The sequence below is a fragment of the Leptodactylus fuscus genome, chromosome 4, assembly GCF_031893055.1.
Source record: "Leptodactylus fuscus isolate aLepFus1 chromosome 4, aLepFus1.hap2, whole genome shotgun sequence".
Classification (NCBI taxonomy): Eukaryota; Metazoa; Chordata; class Amphibia; order Anura; family Leptodactylidae; genus Leptodactylus; species Leptodactylus fuscus.
This window is the reverse complement of record NC_134268.1, coordinates 61,807,961-61,830,003: the sequence shown is the minus strand read 5'-3', so window position 1 is coordinate 61,830,003 and position 22,043 is coordinate 61,807,961. Positions and strand designations below refer to the sequence as shown.

At 41.6% G+C, this 22,043-nt stretch overlaps 1 protein-coding gene across 1 annotated transcript in view; it reads right to left on the bottom strand.

The window, feature by feature from the left end:
* The window catches only part of PRKDC (protein kinase, DNA-activated, catalytic subunit), a 130,176-nt gene that overhangs the window by 21,441 nt on the left and 86,692 nt on the right, over window positions 1–22,043 (bottom strand). Inside the window, exons 55-73 of the mRNA XM_075270572.1 lie at window positions 21,793–21,966; window positions 20,722–20,820; window positions 18,590–18,800; window positions 18,299–18,485; window positions 17,991–18,203; window positions 16,781–16,893; window positions 16,276–16,407; window positions 15,875–16,045; window positions 14,302–14,510; window positions 14,041–14,179; window positions 13,570–13,755; window positions 13,245–13,469; window positions 12,520–12,628; window positions 6,845–6,956; window positions 6,565–6,757; window positions 6,223–6,397; window positions 4,600–4,778; window positions 3,334–3,514; window positions 150–310 (exon numbers count right to left, since the gene is read on the bottom strand). Coding sequence (XP_075126673.1) covers window positions 150–310; window positions 3,334–3,514; window positions 4,600–4,778; window positions 6,223–6,397; window positions 6,565–6,757; window positions 6,845–6,956; window positions 12,520–12,628; window positions 13,245–13,469; window positions 13,570–13,755; window positions 14,041–14,179; window positions 14,302–14,510; window positions 15,875–16,045; window positions 16,276–16,407; window positions 16,781–16,893; window positions 17,991–18,203; window positions 18,299–18,485; window positions 18,590–18,800; window positions 20,722–20,820; window positions 21,793–21,966 — 3,169 coding nt within the window. The remainder of the gene's footprint in view (window positions 1–149; window positions 311–3,333; window positions 3,515–4,599; window positions 4,779–6,222; window positions 6,398–6,564; window positions 6,758–6,844; window positions 6,957–12,519; window positions 12,629–13,244; window positions 13,470–13,569; window positions 13,756–14,040; window positions 14,180–14,301; window positions 14,511–15,874; window positions 16,046–16,275; window positions 16,408–16,780; window positions 16,894–17,990; window positions 18,204–18,298; window positions 18,486–18,589; window positions 18,801–20,721; window positions 20,821–21,792; window positions 21,967–22,043) is intronic.

Sequence of the window (22,043 nt, the reverse complement as noted above, 5' to 3'; positions counted from 1 at the left end):
GCAAATCTATGAAGGATCCATGAGAAACGGTGCCCCTTGGATAAGTCCTTTTCCACAACCCTTATTTCCAGTTGTCGTGAATGAAGGCTAAGGCTCTTGTGGGTTAGATACAAAGCCATAAACTCCATGACCTTCCATATTTGTCTTACCTCTCTAGCCATCAAATCCAAAGTTTCATCAGGATACAGTTCAATGATCTGAAGCAGTCTTGGAAACTTCAGTCGTGCTTCTTTAGACCCCAGCTTTAATGCTTTAATCATTTTATCCACTATGACTTCAGGGAATGGTTTCACGTCTTGAGAATTCAATACTATTAGTAAAAATAATACAAAAAATGATTTTATTGCCTTGTTGTAGGTCTAGAATATACATAGGTAAAACATAGTAGAATACATCCTGCACCCTATGTGTGCTAAATAAATCAGCCATGAACATGGCTCAGAATATTATTATTTACTTATGTTACTATATATATGAAAAGGGTTTACACATATGACATAAGACAAAACAACTACAATAAGCAAGAACAAAATATGTGGCTGACTGGTACAGACGGAGAGGACCTCACAAGGGATTACATTGTACAAGGGTAGAAAAACGGTATAGGACAATAGAGGATCAAACGGTATTGTCGTAGTAGCAGGGTAATTGTAGGGTGTAGAAGTGTTTAAAGAGGACGGTTTTTGAGTTGATTTCAAATGTTTCAAAAGTGGTAGAAAACTCTTCTGGTGTTCCAGAATACGATGATACCTGAGAGAAATATCAGATATTATTTGTGTCATGAGGTGACAGGTAATGTATGCCATTGGTAATATCTGAAACTGAATTTGGTGATCAATGGGAGGGACTGACAGAGGTGGAACAATGGGAGAGGCAGATTAGCTAGGCAGCAGACTTGGGGGTTTAATGGAGGAGCATAATAGTAGTGTCAAATAAAACGTAAAGTAAAACGTAACAGACTATGAAGAAGGATGTTGCAGAAGTCTAGCAGAGAGATTAATGGGACATGTACTGGCCTATCTGCGGACTAAGAGTTATAGAAAGAGCATATTTGTGGAACTTTTTTTTTTTTTTCAAATTTGATTTTTATTGAAATAAACAGATTTTACAACATAGAATAAAAAGAAAAACATGAGCAGTGAGAGTCAACACTGTGGACCATTTTTGAGGTGAACCCATCAAGAGATGGGAACACCAGCTAGATGGCATCTGCAATGGCTGCATTCTGATCAGGTCAGTGGAGTCAGTGGCCAACCCACAGACTTCACATTGATATAAAACCTGTATAATAGTGACTTTGCTAATGGCAGGTGACTTTCTCAGCTGACGTGGGAGAGGGGAGGATGAGATGCTAGCTGTGGAGTAAAGTGTGCACATGGTTATGCAATTTAGACAGTGAAAGAGAAGGAGAGAGTGTGGAGCTGAGCTAAAGCTATGTCTGCACATGTGAAATAAAACAGACAAAGATCATGCGGCCAGTGCTCAGGAATGCCCTTGGAGTCAAGAGTCTGAATGCAAAAGAAGATGAAAATTGGTAATGAGGATTTCTAAATGCGTGAGAAGAAACGCTCAATGAAAAAAAAGCGCTATGAGCAACTTTTTAACTACAAGAGCCGAGTACAATACAGTGGGGGCAAAAAAGTATTTAGTCAGTCACCAATAGTGCAAGTTCCACCACTTAAAAAGATGAGAGGCGTCTGTAATTTACATCATAGGTAGACCTCAACTATGAGAGACAAAATGAGAAAACAAATCCAGAAAATCACATTGTCTGATTTTGTAAGAATGTATTTGCAAATTATGGTGGAAAATAAGTATTTGGTCACCTACAAACAATCAAGATTTCTGGCTCTCACAGACCTGTAACTTCTTCTTCAAGAGTCTCCTCTTTCCTCCACTCATTACCTGTAGTAATGGCTCCTGTTTAAACTTGTTATCAGTATAAAAAGACACCTGTGCACACCCTCAAACAGTCAGACTCCAAACTCCACTATGGTGAAGACCAAAGAGCTGTCAAAGGACACCAGAAACAAAATTGTAGCCTTGCACCAGGCTGGGAAGACTGAATCTGCAATAGGCAACCAGCTTGGATTGAAGAAATCAACTGTGGGAGCAATAATTAGAAAATGGAAGACATACAAGACCACTGATAATCTCCCTCGATCTGGGGCTCCACGCAAAATCTCACCCCGTGGGGTCAAAATGATCACAAGAACGGTGAGCAAAAATCCCAGAACCATGCGGGGGGACCTAGTGAATGAACTGCAGAGAGCTGGGACCAATGTAACAAAGCCTACCATCAGTAACACACTACGCTGCCAGGGACTCAGATCTTGCAGTGCCAGATGTGTCCCACTGCTTAAGCCAGTACGTGTCCGGGCCGTCTAAAGTTTGCTAGAGAGCATTTGGATGATCCAGAAGAGTATTGGGAGAATGTCCTATGGTCTGATGAAACCAAACTGGAACTGTTTGGTAGAAACACAACTTTTCGTGTTTGGAGGAAAAAGAATACTGAGTTGCATCCATCAAACACCATACCTACTGTAAAGCATGGGGGTGGAAACATCATGCTTTGGGGCTGTTTCTCTGCAAAGGGGCCAGGACAACTGATCCGGGTACATGAAAGAATGAATGGGGCCATGTATCGTGAGATTTTGAGTGCAAACCTCCTTCCATCAGCAAGGGCATTGAAGATGAAACGTGACTGGGTCTTTCAACATGACAATGATCCAAAGCACACCGCCAGGGCAACGAAGGAGTGGCTTCGTAAGAAGCATTTCAAGGTCCTGGAGTGGCCTAGCCAGTCTCCAGATCTCAACCCTATAGAAAACCTTTGGAGGGAGTTGAAAGTCCGTGTTGCCAAGCGACAGCCCCAAAACATCGCTGCTCTAGAGGAGATCTGCATGGAGGAATGGGCCAACATACCAACAACAGTGTGTGCCAACCTTGTGAAGACTTACAGAAAACGTTTGACCTCTGTCATTGCCAACAAAGGATATATAACAAAGTATTGAGATGAAATTTTGTTACTGACCAAATACTTATTTTCCACCATAATTTGCAAATAAATTCTTACAAAATCAGACAATGTGATTTTCTGGATTTGTTTTCTCATTTTGTCTCTCATAGTTGAGGTCTACCCATGTAAATTACAGACGCCTCTCATCTTTTTAAGTGGTGGAACTTGCACTATTGGTGACTGACTAAATACTTTTTTGCCCCACTTTATGTGTTTATTGATTTCTCATGCACAAAGGTGCCCAGAGCCTTTAAAGATGGAAAATACCATTGGAATGTGACAAAGAACAATGACATATTTAAGACTATCAGTACCTGATGAATTGTCTTCAACTCTCCTAAGATGTGAGTCACAAAAATCCACCAAGGTCATGTATGCTTTGATGACTCCTTTGCTATCAGTCCAGCTTGCTGAATGAGACTGCGTTTCTTCTTCCGCTTTCCTGACAGCCAATTTCAAGTAACTGAGACACTTTCTATACAGTCCAGCGGCAACCTACAATCAAATTGTAAGGCTATAAACTACAGTCAATATCACCGTAATACTGCAGCAGATTCACTCCACATCTAGTTTGAACTAAAAGTTTTTCAACTTGCTATACATGTGGGTATGGCTTCCTGGAAAAAGATTGTGTGGTAAAAAAGCGCCCCATAAATTTTGTCTCAAAGTAAGCCATCTAACAGATGGCATAAACTTAATGATTATGATAATGATAATCATAAATCTTGGCACCTGCAATCCTAGGCATAGCCACAAACTAGATGTGAGGTGTTGTGCCTAGATAAACAATTATATCCATTTCTCTAGGCATTCTTATGAAAGTTACATTCAGATTCCCATAGAAATGCAACAAAACAAACCTGACTGTACTGCAAACAAAGAGAGTCCATGTGAAGGACCAAACAGAAGCAGATAGTTTTCTTACTGGATGTGTAATTCCTAAACTAACTGAACTGCTACGAGACATTAATGTTTTTTCTCTTAACCAGTTGGGGCAGATTCTGACCAACGTGTGTTTCTCTAGATAGAATGGGACAATTTTATAATGAGGCCTTCCTACTTTTTAATACTATGCTGTAATATTTCTGTACTTGGGTGTCTCCCCCAGGCTCATAGACATGAATGGAAAGCAACAGACATCATCATCTTTCACACCCTTCAAGATGAATGTGGATGGGGAGAAGTATTTTTCCTTGGACAAGTCTTTTAAGTAAGGTATATGTATGATGAACATGCACCTTCTGTAATGCCATTATTGTTCTATTTATTAGGAATTTTGTAATGCTCCACACTGACATTTTGCAGTTCACATAACCAAATAAATACACAGTCATAGGGCTCTAAAATTAGTGGAACTGCCAGAGATGGCAAAGCACTGTACTCCGTTATCCGAGTTTTATCCTCTAGAAGTAACAGAATGAATGGCAGCAAGCAGAAATCTAGAAAACCGTGAGGATTGATACAGGAAGTATATTGGAAAATTGTATATCTTTTATTGTACATTTGTTTGTCAATATTGGTCTGAAAGTGGCCAACCCCTTTAATACGGTAATAAAGCATGGATACAAGTTCACACTTACCTCCTCTGCTGACCCTGCAAGCTCTGCTACTTTTCTGGCCTTTGGCGTCTCAATTTTGTCCATACTGTCTGGTTCCTTACTGAGCGCATCCCCCATGATTTTATAAGTGCCGCCCAGTAACATATTGTGATACCTGTATGATCGTGGGAATCTGTTTAAATATTCGGGGCTGGTCTCCTCTGTAAAACAACAAAATATAAAAGACAAGACACTCAGTAAGCAAAAGACTGAAGCCACTTTTAGTTATTTATGTGCAATATGAGCTGTCTCTGCACTGTGTTATTACTAGTGCCATGGCTGACAGACTGGAAGTGCCGAATGTCAGCCACTGACCAATCTAACCAAAATGACAAGTGCTGCAAAATATGTTGGTGTTATGCAAGTCATTACTTAAGTAACAATAATGTTACATAGCAGTTGTCCCCAATCACTAGCTCAGGACCCATGTGGTTTGTAACACCCATCGTATGGCTTGCCATGGAAGTTATGGCTGTAAACACTGGTTACTTTAAGACATCCATATTAGCAATATTTTAGGAAACTGTGGAAAAAAGGGCTTCAAAGTAAGGCAAGGTTCACACTACCATCATTACAGTCCATTACTCTCATCTTTCATAGTATGAGAGCAACAGAAGTAAAAGGTGATAGAATGACTAATGTAAAATATATGGAAGAAGCTTTCTTCTGTCATGATAGTTTACCTTGTGTATAGATATTGTACTTGCAAAACACTTCTCATCACCATTTAAGCCCATTGTTCTCTTCCTACTAGGAATAAGAGCCATAGACTATAATGAACTAATGACAATGATGATAGCGTGTACCAAGACCAAGAAAGCGTTCAAAAATAGAAGTGTTAATTATTTTTGTGAGTTAAAATGCATAAACTGAATGAATAAAAAAGAAATCTAAATCATATCCAAATTTGGCGTTACTGCTCTGCCTTCTAAACAGCATTGTTTCTTCTAGGTGCACTTGCAGACAGTTTTTGAAGGAACTCAGCAGGGAGATTTTCCAAACACCTTGGAAAACTAAACACAGGTCTTATGTGGCTGTAAGCTTGTACAAATCCTTCTCTTCAGGTAATCCCAGACAGACTGGATGATGATGAGATCAGGGCTCTGGGGGGCCATATCATCACTTCCAGGACTCCTCCTCCAAATCACAGTCACACCAAATATTGATTTAATCCAGATTTCAATTTTTGTTCTTTCACTTAATTTTGTTCATTGAGAAAAATCAAGTATAATCTCTTTTTTAAGTACCGCAGTTCGTTTTTATTTAAGTTTTTTCTTCATGTTAGTAATTATTAATACTTGTACTTTTGAGGGCATTCTTACTTTGCAGCATTTTATCCACACCTGCCTAAAACTTTGTGCACAGCACTGTATTTACCTTATCCCTTTAGCAGTGACAGTTTGGATGGTATCATATAGTATAAGACCAGTGTGTAGAATTCTACACCTAAATATCTACAAATATTTGCATTTCCATTATTAGTTCCTTCAAAGTTAAAATGTCTTTTTTTTTTTTTTGAGTGTGGTTTCCATCCCCCCAGTCACAGATGAATGTGGCTTACGCTGTACATAAGCTTGTGGCCATTTGTCTAATAGTAATTCTTACCTAGTAGTGAGACAGTTTTCAGCACAGTCATTATTTTCTCTGGATTACTTTGGCTTTGGCTTCTGCTGTGACTGTAGCGACAATAACTGTGCACCCATTTTACCAGCCAGTCCTCGTTGGTTTTAGCTTCTCGATGAAGCTCTTTCAAAAGTTTCATGGCAACAGAAAAGTTGTTCTGCAGAAGACAGAAGTATTTGGATAATAGACAATGTGTTGTTGTTAAAGTAAACTGAAGAGACATAAGGCAGGCAAAAATCACTATAAGTGTATTATAATCAAACTGTCCTCAATAGAGCTCCAAGTATCAGTATATGTCAAAGCAATGTCTCAGAGTTTCTTTACCTGTTTCCGGGCACTGTCAACCATCTTCATTTTCATCATAAATTTACACTTCTTAATGAGAAAGTTCACATCTTCTTGCTTGTCAAGTTTCACTTCCCCACTTTCCTCAGCCATACTGTCTATTTCCATACTTTCTTCCAGCTGAGTGCCTAGCTTTTCTTGCTTTTCTTTGATTTTATCCAGGAAGAAGCACCTATGCACAATCACAATGACAACATCTTTCTCATAAGAAATTGTAAAAAGGTAATACAGAAAAACAAAATCAAAGAGTTTTTGGTACCTGTTAGTAATGACATCATCCCAGATGTGCATAGGATCCATTTTGTCATCTGGATAGCGACTCATCCAGAGGTGGAACAGCCTTCTCAGGGAGGGCAAGGATGATAAATTACCTAAAAGTAATAATCAGATCTTAAAATATAAAGTCATTATAAAGTCATAGTTAGCATTGTCTTTAACGTGCACTTTTTATTTTTAACAATGTGTGACATATGCCACCGAAAAAGGCAAAAATGAATTGTGAACCGAAAGTTAGTGACACTTCACTTTGAAAAATCCTGAATAGGAAATATACCTATAAGATGTTCATACTCCCTAATAGCAAGTATAGAAAGTGGTTGTCTTCATCATTGCTACTTATTCTATAGGACTCCACCTAAACATTGTGAGAAAGTGACAGGGAAAATTCTGGAAGGGCGCAATATTTCCCCCAGATTCCTCATGTATGTGTGGTGAGTGAGGGTAACACAGGGCTGTAGCAAAACCTCAGCTGTGCGCTTAACTACTTCTTGTCCTACTGTAGGAAGGAGCTCTCATGCACAGGTGGGAGCTGGGGCTCATCTAGGCCCTATAAAACCCTGTCAAGACCTCAGTCCTGGGGAGAGAGGAGGTGCCGGGTCCTGTCACAACAACCTGAGAGAGACCTGGTGAGAGACCTGTGTGAACACAGCCTCTGTTTTGTTTTTTGTGTGGCTGGAGCAAGCCACACGTACAGTTAGGGGGCGTTCACACTACTGTCGGTGTCCGACAGCTAGTGTCCACTGCTAATGTCCGTTCAAAATCTTGTGCGGACATTAGCAGCGGACACTAGCTGTGTCCGTGACATTTTGCATTCATTTAAATGGAGATCGGGTGCGTTCTTTTACTGTCCGTGGGTGTCCTTAGCTGTCCGTTCTCAAAGATGTCCGACTTTTCAAGCAGAGAGCAAAACCCGACATGTAGGTTTTTGCTGTCCGGATCTCCATTTAAATCAATGCAAAATGTCACGGATACAGCTAGTGTCCGATACTAATATCCGCACAAGATTTTGAACGGACATTAGCAGCGGACACTAACTGTTGGACACCAACGGTAGTGTGAACACTGCCTTAGTGTTCCCGTATTTAGTTAGCAGCTCAAGTGAGCAGGTTTTGTTTTATGTTTTTGCTGAAGTTAAGGCCTGTTTATATTCTGCTGTTTTTCAAAATAAACGCACAGGGTGAAACCTGTTTATATCGGATTTTGGTATGTTTGCCTCTGACTGTCTGGGTCCGCTGCTGCTACTGCTGAGCATACTTCCCCACAACATATACACCTAAATATGTATGCAAGGTGGTTATGTGGTCAAGAGTAGAGATGAGCGAACACTAAAATGTTCGAGGTTCGAAATTCGATTCGAACAGCCGCTCACTGTTCGAGTGTTCGAATGGGTTTCGAACCCCATTATAGTCTATGGGGAACATAAACTCGTTAAGGGGGAAACCCAAATTCGTGTCTGGAGGGTCACCAAGTCCACTATGACACCCCAGGAAATGATACCAACACCCTGGAATGACACTGGGACAGCAGGGGAAGCATGTCTGGGGGCATAAAAGTCACTTTATTTCATGGAAATCCCTGTCAGTTTGCGATTTTCGCAAGCTAACTTTTCCCCATAGAAATGCATTGGCCAGTGCTGATTGGCCAGAGTACGGAACTCGACCAATCAGCGCTGGCTCTGCTGGAGGAGGCGGAGTCTAAGATAGCTCCACACCAGTCTCCATTCAGGTCCGACCTTAGACTCCGCCTCCTCCGGCAGAGCCAGCGCTGATTGGCCGAAGGCTGGCCAATGCATTCCTATGCGAATGCAGACTTAGCAGTGCTGAGTCAGTTTTGCTCAACTACACATCTGATGCACACTCGGCACTGCTACATCAGATGTAGCAATCTGATGTAGCAGAGCCGAGGGTGCACTAGAACCCCTGTGCAAACTCAGTTCACGCTAATAGAATGCATTGGCCAGCGCTGATTGGCCAATGCATTCTATTAGCCCGATGAAGTAGAGCTGAATGTGTGTGCTAAGCACACACATTCAGCACTGCTTCATCAAGCCAATACAATGCATTAGCCAGTGCTGATTGGCCAGAGTACGGAATTCGGCCAATCAGCGCTGGCCAATGCATTCTATTAGCCCGATGAAGTAGAGCTGAATGTGTGTGCTAAGCACACACATTCAGCACTGCTTCATCAAGCCAATACAATGCATTAGCCAGTGCTGATTGGCCAGAGTACGGAATTCGGCCAATCAGCGCTGGCTCTGCTGGAGGAGGCGGAGTCTAAGGTCGCTCCACACCAGTCTCCATTCAGGTCCGACCTTAGACTCCGCCTCCTCCGGCAGAGCCAGCGCTGATTGGCCGAAGGCTGGCCAATGCATTCCTATGCGAATGCAGACTTAGCAGTGCTGAGTCAGTTTTGCTCAACTACACATCTGATGCACACTCGGCACTGCTACATCAGATGTAGCAATCTGATGTAGCAAAGCCGAGGGTGCACTAGAACCCCTGTGCAAACTCAGTTCACGCTAATAGAATGCATTGGCCAGCGCTGATTGGCCAATGCATTCTATTAGCCCGATGAAGTAGAGCTGAATGTGTGTGCTAAGCACACACATTCAGCACTGCTTCATCAAGCCAATACAATGCATTAGCCAGTGCTGATTGGCCAGAGTACGGAATTCGGCCAATCAGCGCTGGCCAATGCATTCTATTAGCCCGATGAAGTAGAGCTGAATGTGTGTGCTAAGCACACACATTCAGCTCTACTTCATCGGGCTAATAGAATGCATTGGCCAGCGCTGATTGGCCAGAGTACGGAACTCGACCAATCAGCGCTGGCTCTGCTGGAGGAGGCGGAGTCTAAGGTCGGACCTGAATGGAGACTGGTGTGGAGCGATCTTAGACTCCGCCTCCTCCAGCAGAGCCAGCGCTGATTGGCCGAATTCCGTACTCTGGCCAATCAGCACTGGCTAATGCATTGTATTGGCGTGATGAAGCAGTGCTGAATGTGTGTGCTTAGCACACACATTCAGCTCTACTTCATCGGGCTAATAGAATGCATTGGCCAGCGCTGATTGGCCGAATTCCGTACTCTGGCCAATCAGTGCTGGCCAATGCATTCTATTAGCTTGATGAAGCAGAGTGTGCACAAGGGTTCAAGCGCACCCTCGGCTCTGATGTAGGAGAGCCGAGGGTGCACTTGAACCCTTGTGCACCCTCAGCTCTGCTACATCAGAGCCGAGGGTGCGCTTGAACCCTTGTGCACACTCTGCTTCATCAAGCTAATAGAATGCATTGGCCAGCGCTGATTGGCCAATGTATTCTATTAGCCTGATGAAGTAGAGCTGAATGTGTGTGCTAAGCACACACATTCAGCTCTACTTCATCGGGCTAATAGAATGCATTGGCCAGCGCTGATTGGCCAGAGTACGGAACTCGACCAATCAGCGCTGGCTCTGCTGGAGGAGGCGGAGTCTAAGATCGCTCCACACCAGTCTCCATTCAGGTCCGACCTTAGACTCCGCCTCCTCCAGCAGAGCCAGCGCTGATTGGCCGAATTCCGTACTCTGGCCAATCAGCACTGGCTAATGCATTGTATTGGCTTGATGAAGCAGTGCTGAATGTGTGTGCTTAGCACACACATTCAGCTCTACTTCATCGGGCTAATAGAATGCATTGGCCAATCAGCGCTGGCCAATGCATTCTATTAGCGTGAACTGAGTTTGCACAGGGGTTCTAGTGCACCCTCGGCTCTGCTACATCAGATTGCTACATCTGATGTAGCAGTGCCGAGTGTGCATCAGATGTGTAGTTGAGCAAAACTGACTCAGCACTGCTAAGTATGCATTCGCATAGGAATGCATTGGCCAGCCTTCGGCCAATCAGCGCTGGCTCTGCCGGAGGAGGCGGAGTCTAAGGTCGGACCTGAATGGAGACTGGTGTGGAGCGACCTTAGACTCCGCCTCCTCCAGCAGAGCCAGCGCTGATTGGCCGAATTCCGTACTCTGGCCAATCAGCACTGGCTAATGCATTGTATTGGCTTGATGAAGCAGTGCTGAATGTGTGTGCTTAGCACACACATTCAGCTCTACTTCATCGGGCTAATAGAATGCATTGGCCAATCAGCGCTGGCCAATGCATTCTATTAGCGTGAACTGAGTTTGCACAGGGGTTCTAGTGCACCCTCGGCTCTGCTACATCAGATTGCTACATCTGATGTAGCAGTGCCGAGTGTGCATCAGATGTGTAGTTGAGCAAAACTGACTCAGCACTGCTAAGTCTCTGCATTCGCATAGGAATGCATTGGCCAGCCTTCGGCCAATCAGCGCTGGCTCTGCCGGAGGAGGCGGAGTCTAAGGTCGGACCTGAATGGAGACTGGTGTGGAGCGATCTTAGACTCCGCCTCCTCCAGCAGAGCCAGCGCTGATTGGTCGAGTTCCGTACTCTGGCCAATCAGCGCTGGCCAATGCATTCTATTAGCCCGATGAAGTAGAGCTGAATGTGTGTGCTTAGCACACACATTCAGCTCTACTTCATCAGGCTAATAGAATACATTGGCCAATCAGCGCTGGCCAATGCATTCTATTAGCTTGATGAAGCAGAGTGTGCACAAGGGTTCAAGCGCACCCTCGGCTCTGATGTAGCAGAGCTGAGGGTGCACAAGGGTTCAAGTGCACCCTCGGCTCTCCTACATCAGAGCCGAGGGTGCGCTTGAACCCTTGTGCAGCCTCGGCTCTGCTACATCAGAGCCGAGGGTGCGCTTGAACCCTTGTGCACACTCTGCTTCATCAAGCTAATAGAATGCATTGGCCAGCACTGATTGGCCAGAGTACGGAATTCGGCCAATCAGCGCTGGCCAATGCATCCCTATGGGAAAAAGTTTATCTCACAAAAATCACAATTACACACCCGATAGAGCCCCAAAAAGTTATTTTTAATAACATTCCCCCCTAAATAAAGGTTATCCCTAGCTATCCCTGCCTGTACAGCTATCCCTGTCTCATAGTCACAAAGTTCACATTCTCATATGACCCGGATTTGAAATCCACTATTCGTCTAAAATGGAGGTCACCTGATTTCGGCAGCCAATGACTTTTTCCAATTTTTTTCAATGCCCCCAGTGTCGTAGTTCCTGTCCCACCTCCCCTGCGCTGTTATTGGTGCAAAAAAGGCGCCAGGGAAGGTGGGAGGGGAATCGAATTTTGGCGCACTTTACCACGTGGTGTTCGATTCGATTCGAACATGGCGAACACCCTGATATCCGATCGAACATGTGTTCGATAGAACACTGTTCGCTCATCTCTAGTCAAGAGGAGTCTGTTCATTTGTCTTCACCCTTCAAAGTTGTACCCAGATTTGCAGAATTTGGTGCTCAGGAGGCCACTCTGTCTCAAAATCAGCAACAAATTTAACTTTAATCTACATCTGATTGTATTCAATAGGAGGCAGAGATCAAAGAAAGGTACTGAAAAGTAAGAGTCCTGCTCAGTATATTCAGTGAGTGAAAGACATGACCCAAAGCTGGAGGGGCTGAAAGTGGAGAAGATGTCCGACTCACATTCTTCCTTTCTATATTTGTGAACATACTTTTAAGCAGCTCCTACAAATAATAACTTGCATTTCAAAAATCAGAATTGTTGATGCAGTACGAAAAATGAAATACCGGGAACACGGATGAAGTTGATAAAATCCTGAGTCTCTGTTAAGGCTTGAACAGTCTGCAATTCAGTCAATCTGCTGTGATGTAGTAGTGAGTCGATACTGGAGTAGTTCTAAGAAAAAACATACAAAGTCACTTCTTTAGTTAAGCACACAGGTCTTTTGGGCTGGTGTATTTGGAGATGGAAAATAGTAAGAACTGCAATTACTATATATAAGTCCCAGCTCCAAATTACTTTTTCATACTGCTGACCTATCCACTCCCATTCACCAGATTTTCAACACTGCCTCACTTTTATATGCTCTTCTATGGTAGGTAATGATGTCACTATTGTAATAATTGTTAGGTTTACAGCCAATGACTAGATGTCTCCTGCTTGGCTATCAGGACTCTCAATCCATGGGACTTACAGCTCCAATTTTTTCTTCTAAGACGATTTTAAAGTTGAAGGTTGTCAGGTTTTGCCATTCCTCTATCCACCCTGCTTATCCTATCTGTATTGACCCCTTACAATTACATGAAAAACTTCCCATAAAACGTTTTGAAAATACAAAGTTATGCAGTGGTGTAACTCTAATAATAAATGTGGGGCTTTCTATTGACTTCATCAAACAGAAACTAGAACATAGCACAACATTTACACATTTTCAAATGTGGGGGGAAAACCCCCCCAAAAATACCCCACTAAATATCTGATCTACACAATTCTAATTGAATATTCATAATACCTGGATGAACATATCTATTCCATTTTTAATGTAATATCTCGCCCGGTCCAAATCATCTTGTAATAGGTACAGAAGACTCATTTCCTGGTTGTAGAGGGTTTCCATTACAAGTTTTCTATGCTCAATCTTCATGGCATCATCAATAAATGTTAACAAAGACTGGTCGTCCTTTCCATTCAGGAGAAGTTTCACTTTACTGCGGATCATGTAAGGAAGATAGGATTCCTGTTTGGATAAAGAATTTTGTCATACAGATATATCTTTTTTTTTTTTTTTTTTAGTATAGACATATTCCAGTCAAGTCATAAACATGGCCAGTTATTACCTCGTAAAAAGGGTCACTCCACATTTTCTTGAGATCTGGTGGCATCTGATTGTCAATGTTTACAGTCGAGCAATATTCCAGCGGTCCCCATTCAGTCAGTTGATTGTAACAATCCATAGAAGCGGTCTCCCAAAAATCTTTCTCAGCATCAGAAGGTTCTCCATCTGGAAAATTCTCCTGCAGAGCCTACCATCAGAAAGACATTTAGTTCTTTACAACTTTTTACATGGAATCAGCAAAATACATAACTCAAAATAGTGTTCAGTCTGAGGTCACAATAAATCCTTGGCCAAAATAAATGACAAAAAAATACAATAGGAAGATTGCTATTAAAACATTTTTTTTAAAAAAAAAAGTGCCAAAGGTTACTTCTTCATAAATATGAATTGTGATGAACATTAGAGAAACATAGAATATAATAATACATAAAAAATGGTGTACAATCAGGGCCTACACATATACAATGTATACCTTATCATAAAGTTTAGCAGCTTCTCCATAGTCAGACCTTGCTTCAGCATTTAAAGCTAACTGAGTGATACTTTTTGTTCCAATTTTATTACTAAAAATTCCGCGAAGAACATCATAGTCACCAATCGAGCGATACAACCTAAAAGTACCAAGAGATCTGTGGGTAAACTCAAAGAAGGAATATACTGTACATATCATTCAGTTTATAAGTGATATCTATTACAATAAGAAATCGGAGAATTTGAGTCCAGTACGACTCACCGTGCAAGATGTATCCATCGCAGCACATCTGGAGGAGTGTCTGCTTTTCCACGCTTCTTCTTTGCTGGAGGTTCCTCTGGTGGAGAAATGTACTGTAATGCTTTCTCAAGTAGTAGGATTCCTATTGACTGTTGCAAACTTTCTATGCTACTTGTGCTGACACTTGTTGGGTTCACATGAAGTAGCTCAACGTGTTGGTAACACATATCCTGAATAAAAATCACATATACGTTGTCAGTGGTCAACAGTTTAAAAAGTTGCAGTAAGTTTCAGACTACAATCTCCAGTTCTTCACTGATTGTAAGACCCCAGGTACACATACATTGGGCAATCTTCTCCTATTTCCAGAATTGGCTCACGTAGCCCTCTCCATTATATATATGCTGGGCATGAGCTGCGTTCATACAGAATACTGCTGACTTCATCAGTTATCATGAACTAACTGTATTATTAATGTGCTGTTTTCCCCTTCTAGATAAAGATATACAGCCCTGGTTATTTCTCCCTGTGTACAACCTACCCCCCTTCTCCGGCAGATTCTGCTGTAGGGTCTTTCTTCTCTGCACGATACATCACATGACCGTATGAAGCATACATCTAAATGACTTCAAAAATTAAAGTAGAGATAACCAATGCTACGTGCCCAGTTAATAAACAAAAAATGGAGATAGGTAGGTAACTATCAGGGACGTATTTAAAATTTCACTTTTATTGATATGTATTAAAAGCTATACTTAGTACAAGACAACATAACAAAAATGTGGTATAAAATACCCCCAAAATTCACAAAAGTAATGATTATGTGCAACCACCTAGCCTGTGGGGGAGTGGGACACACCGTCCTCCACAATCGTTTATTTACCCCACTATTGTTACACTTCTTATCTTTGTTGTGGATAATGGGATCAGGAGCAGGGCTGGAAAAACGTGTGCTATAGCCGCCTTTGTTATCTATAGAGTACTGGCTGGCAAATAACTCCACTGCTATAGATTTTTCCTTCCCATAAACTGGAGCTACAGTTAATAATTCATTTTGTTAAAGCACTGAAGCTCTCTGCTGTGCATTAAAATGCCTACAAAAGAGGACTTGTTAGAAGGCTGGTATACAGGGTAACTGGATAGTAACACCTATCTATAGGCTAAAGTGATTATCCGGGTAGAGCTGCTCTGCTGCAGATAAATCACAGGCAGCTCAGACAGCTCAATTCCCCAATTTAGGGCTAAAACAATAGCCGAGATTATCTTAATCTTATTCTTTTTTTTTTTTTTTTTTATACATCTAAATGACCCCTGCAAAAACTAGACCATTTGTTGTGCCATGGATTCATATTGGCACCTGGGCCATTGTGAGTTTTGGTATATTCAATTCAGATGTGTATGTGAAGATATGTGCAAGTAGACAAGCAACATATATACACTCAGATTCTTTTAAGAAGAGTTTGTGCATGTGTTTGTCAGACTTTGCTATGACAATTTTCACACTATTGATATATACTGAAAATATTGTAGTAGAGAATGACAGGAAAATGATGATACATAGATCACAATTATGTTAATATATACATGAAAGTACCTGTATACAACCAATGAATGGTGGGAAATAGTACACAGTGCTAGTTAAATACTGGCTGAACTTATCGACCACTTTAGCAGCAATGCTGTTCTTTTCGGTAGAGCTGCTGACTGCTTCCAGCACTCCAGAAAATAATGCACAGAATAGCTGTTTAGCCAGAGTTGGGTCTTTCTGAAGTAGAGAAAACACACAAAAAAAGATAAATTAGTGGGGTTTTTTAAAGATATTTTACCTTATAGGTTTCCACTTAATATATAGGTTAGAATAACAAAATATTTACATCTAATTCGAGTCTAAGTCCTTTCTCGTTAGATTTAGGACAATATGAGCATATATATAAATATATATATATATATATATATATTTATTTAATCTTCAAAACAAAAAGCATCATCACAGACCTGGGCAAGTGCTTGCAATGGTGCAATAAGTGCGCTGTATATAATCTGGATATCAGGTAAATCTCCATGTCGATAACTTCTATAAAGAATAACTTGAGCATCTTGCTTCAACTTTTGCTCAACTTTAATTTCCTTAAAAATAAAAGGGAAGCATTCTTTATGTAGATGTATTACACATTCAGGATTGATATTTAAGACATGAATATAGTTTAGGACGTCAGTCTCTAAATTGTAGGTTTTGTTTGCAAATCACGACTAAAGAAATAAAAAAAAATATGACAGTATTTGAATACTGAGGAAAATAGAGAGAAGATAGCAAGTGAATGAAACTACAGTATGGGAAAATCAGAGACAACATAAATGAATTAACCAAACATAGTAGCTCAAGTAGACGCAGAGTTTATAATGCACAGTGGAAATATTAGACAAAAAAAATGAACTTCTCGGGTATCTGAAAGGAGACACCAACAAAAGAATTCACAATGAAGAAAAGAAGGAAACAAACCTTTTCTCTTTTCTGTTCTGCGGCTCCTTTTCGTGCATAGATGATATTGAGCTTTTCTTGATCTTTTAAGAAACGTCTGCGCAATCTCAAAATGTCTGACCTTTCTCCAATTCCTTGGGTAATAACATATTATATTTTATAGTGGTACTTCAAGTGTTTACATGTAATAGCTGTAATTTATAAGTGACCATCTGGGCCAAGAACTGCAGCAACGCATCCTGAGGCTGGATAAAAAAATAAAACCTACTCACCTGTCTGCTGCCATTGACAGGGGAGTAGGCTTTATTTTTTTCATTTGTGGACAACCCCTTAAGAAATTTGAAGGGGTATTCCTATCTCAACTTTTCATGGCTGAGATCATAATACATGTTTGTCTTAGTCAGCTTGAGGTAGTTCCATTCACTTTTTATAGTTGAGGAAACAGTGTAGCAAAGTGAGCTACACTGTTTCCTTAACATGAGAGTTCCTCATGAATGTGTATAAATACGAGAAATGCGTAGCTTGCTGTTCACAATTGTTTCCATAACACCTATTTATTTTCCTTAAAGAAGCTGTACAGGTTAGAAGGAAATAAAAAAACAAACATTTTTAAAATAAACGGGGAGTGGTGTAAAAAAAAAAAAAAAATTCACACCTGTCCATGGTGCTCCAGTGTACTCCCTGTGTGGTCCGGTTCAGCTGTTCTGGTGTCTTTTCAAAGTGAAACTGCTTGCCAGCTGTGATGTCCCAGACCCCTTCTGCTGAAGCTGCCGATTGGCTTTAGCTGGCACATGCCCACTGAGATCAATCAGTGGCCTCAGGAAGAGACCCCAGGATATCGCCAAGTAGTGACGTCACTTGCCCTTCACTGAGGCTGCTTATTAGCCTCAGCCATCACGTGCAGTGAGGACTTTTTTTTTTTCACGGTCCCTGGTCAATTTGAAAAATTATTTTTTGTGCCTGGACAACCCTTTTAAAGGGGCTAAAGAGCATTTACGTAAACAAGCTCCAAAGACAAAATAACTAATCTTCTGTAATTATTTCTTTAAATATTAAGGACATCAAGCCATGAGACATTAATATTTAAAGGGTTTGCTCATATCAGCTTCACAGATAGGAGATATGCTAGCCAGAGTTATTTGCTCTGAAACCATAATGAATGATGTGAAATACTACATTTCCTATAGGATATTGGTATGAGCAGAGAAATAGATTCCTTAGAATAACTCACCCTTAGTTTTGCTGTCAGTTTCATCACCTGGAAGTCTTAATCGTTGTTTTCCAAAATTAGGTCCTATGGGTCTAGATGAACCCCTCTGAGTTTTTTCACCTCTTCTGCTTGTGAACAGCAATGTTGAAGAAAGGGACTCTGAAGAGTCAGCAGAGTAACTGCCCAATGTATCCAAGGTACTGCCAGTGAGCCAATTAAAGGAACTTCTGCCACCTACAGTCCAGTGCAAAGAGAAAAATAGCGGTTCATCAACATTAAATAAAAAATGGATTATATATCACAAAAGAAGGAACAAGTCACCAATGTACCAATATTCTGTGTCGGTGTAAACTGGTAGTGCTGCTGTGTTGCTCTTAGTTGGCCTCCTTCAGCTTCTGGGCTTTCCAGAGAACTTTGTGTCTTGGACCTGTAAATACTTTGCGAAGCTTGAGTCTCCACAAACATTGGAGTATGAATAGTGCTGCGGTAGCGCCAGTTGGAATCAACAGTATAATCCTAAATGAGAACAGGAGTACAATATAAAAAAAAAAAAAAAAATCGACAGTAAACATGAAGCAACTCATATCGTTTTAACATAACAGTACAATAAAGTATCATACCTGGAACATGCACTCGGAAAGTGGATGCTCAAACATTTGCCGGACGTAATCTGGGCTTCTACTTGTCATTTCAAGAAGAAGGTTTGTGGCCAGACTTAGAAAGTGCTTTTCAATTTTGGGGGAATATAAAGAACACAGTACAGCAACCATTCGATCAACTGTGCCAGTTGGCAACCGCGTTTCATCACTCCAAAAATTCCTGACAATAAGTCTGTAGAATTCAAAGATATAAGTCAGAAACTATATAATGTTACTAATGTGAAAGGCAAGAGGATAAAATAAACAGAAATCATCAAGCACTTCTCAGCAGACTTAAAGGTGGTGTCCCGTTATGGACATTTAACCCCTATTCACAGGATAGGGGACAAGTGTCTGATCGCTGGGTCCCCCAGTGATCAGGTGGATGGGGGACCAAAAGCTCTTCCAGAGCACTGCCAGATGGGGCCGCAAGCAGTGCCAGAGATTACAGTCCTGGCAGCCCCAAAGAAGTGAATGGAGCGCAAATCATGCAAGTGCACTGGCCCTCCATTCACAAGAAGACTTTGTGGGAACTTCTGGTCCCCAGTCTTCCTGATCCAGCTATTGGATACCATGTTCGCCCGCCGGGTCTCTGTCCTTTTTCAACCCAGCTGAGTGTGTTTTTAAAGGGATCCTATCATTGAGAATGAATTTTTTGTCCCTAACACGTCAGAATAGCCTTAAGAAAGGCTATTCGTCTCCTACCTTTAGGTGTCTGTTCCGTGCCGCCGTTCCGTAGAAATACTGGTTTTCGCCGGTATACAAATGAGTTCTCTCACAGCACGTCTGGGGCATTATCGTATAGGCCCAAAGCCTTATGGTAGCAGTAGCAGCCTGTTGCCATACAGGCCCAAAGCCTGTGCTAGCAGTAACAGACTATTACTACTACCACAGGCTTTGGGTCTATATGGTAATATCCCAGACCACGTGACGTCTGGGATATTCCCATATAGGCCTGAAGTCGGCTAGGATTAACATCGGATCCCGGAGAGATGAGTAAAACTTTTTACTATTTTTTCTCACCTCCCCTGGGGCTCTGATTAATATACTCGGGGGTCTGAAAAGACCCCCCCGAGTATAATAATAGCGGCAGTGGGATCGTGGCTGGGGCTCGGGCCAACTCACTGCCGGCCTCCGCGGCCTATAGTATAAGGTGACGCGGGGGTTGGCAGTGAGCAGGCCCGGGGAGGTTGGTAATAGGCCGATACCTGTTGGGAATACTTCAGCAGGTAGCGGCCTATTATAAAAACAAACAAACATTAAGTTCTCATACTTACCGACCTCGCGCTGCCGCCACTGCTCATCTTCTTCCGTGGCTGCTCCTGCGTCTCAGCATAGGGGGCTGGATGATGCCACCTATGCTGAGATGCAGTAAGACGTCACCGACACACGCCGGGTGCGGGCCTGAGCTAACGTGGCCACGTCACCCGGCGTGTGATGTAGCCGGGGGAGGGGGAAGGGACTGGAGCGGAGGCCCGCTGAAGCTGAGTCAATACGGTCAAGTCAATTACCATATTGACTCGAGTGGTAATTGAACTGGTCCTCAGTGAAAGGAAAGACATATGTGGGAGGCCGCTGGAACAGCACTGCTGCCGATAGGTGGTTGGTGAGGCAGTGCTGTCTCTAGGGACGCCTTAAGATGTTTCCAAGGCAGAGAAGATGCTCTGGAAACATCTTGGGGCGGTCCTGGAGGCAGCGCTACCTCACCACTCACCTATCGACAGCAGCACTGCTCCAGCGGGCTCCCACAGGTGTCTTTCACTGTGGACCAGTCATGTGACATTTTCAATTACCGTATTGACGCGAGTATAAGCCGAGGCGCACTTTTACAGCACAAAAACTGTGCTGAAAAACTCGGCTTATACTCGAGTATATATACGGTATTTATGGCTTATACCATTATATTGTGAATAATTGGGTCAGCACTCATAAAATAAACGTATGTAAGCCAAACTAGAAGTACATGTATATTAGAAGTGTATGATCTTGATAATGTAAAAATCTAAAAACTGGAACATTCTGTAACTCTGACAGTGCTCATGTTAATCTAATGTACATACAGTGTTTAAAGGTGAATAAGTCTTAGGAATGAGCACAAGAAGGTTAGCACTTACTGAAGCTCGGCATTTTCATCAACCAGTCCTTCAAGTAATGTCTCTTTAGCCATTTTATAGATCTCTTGGGAATCACTATCTGACTGGCTCTCTAAATCTCTGAAATATAATGTACAACACACAATTACACAATTGTATAGATATATCTGAAAACCACTGTACGGACGCTATTCAGTACAACTATATACACTTGAGAAAATTATTCAAAATGCGCCAGATTTCAGGCACTATGTGCGCCAAAACTGTTGAACATTCTTTACACCATAATAAATCACTGCTTTAGACACTTTCTGCACCTTGCACAAGTGTGTGGCACTTACTGAAAAGAAGGGTCTTGTGAGTAAATGGGAACGGCATGAGATGCAACAGTGCTCCAAAAATTCACCAAACTTGTGGAGGATTTTTTTGTCAAACACTAAGGGAAGTCTGGGGGGTTAAACTGTAGCCTAGACAGTCTAACAATGCACCATATGTATCACCCGGCCTTTACAATACCGCACATTTTACAACTAGCTAGTCTACATCTGCACGGTCTAATACTTAGATGGTATTAGTAAATCTGCCCCAGTGTATATTATATAGTGCAAGTTCTGAGGGGATAACCATGGCATAGAGAGGTTCTTACCATGTGAAGCATACTAGAAATTCATCTTTAAAAAGAATCTATTATCTCATTGAGAATAATCTACAAAACCTTTCTAAGTACACATATCTTCTTTCCCATTTTCCAGGTGAAACAATGATCAGTGCAGGAGAAGGGGGCGGAAAATAACAACAAAAAAATACATTTTTCTTTAATAAAATGTATTTTATAAAATTTACAAAAAATGTTCAATCTACTTTACCCACCAATTTTTGTGTTTTTCTCAAAAGCAACAGGATGTCTTTCACTTTCACAAATTTTTAATGTACAATTTTTAACACAATTGAAAATCCTTTTAATAAGGTATTAAAGGTATTAGATACAGTAATAAAACAAACATGAAGCATTTTCTGTAATATAACTGTAGATATGATGTGCGCACAGGAAAGTACAGCAGACAAGGGCAGATGAAAGCAAGGTTATATTACCTGTAATTGTCATAGATCCACATGAGAATGTCATACATATGTTCCCGACAAACCGGAAAATTGTGAGAACTAAATGTGGTTATGGATGGTAAAAGCTCCCGAAGCTCAGATGGCTTTAACTTGGCTAATAACTTGTACACTATATCTAGGCACACTCTCTGTCTTTCATCATCTCTGAAATTAAATGGAGAATGACAACATTAGCTAATATTACTTTAGAAAGAACAGCAATGGGTACAAGTAGGATGTAA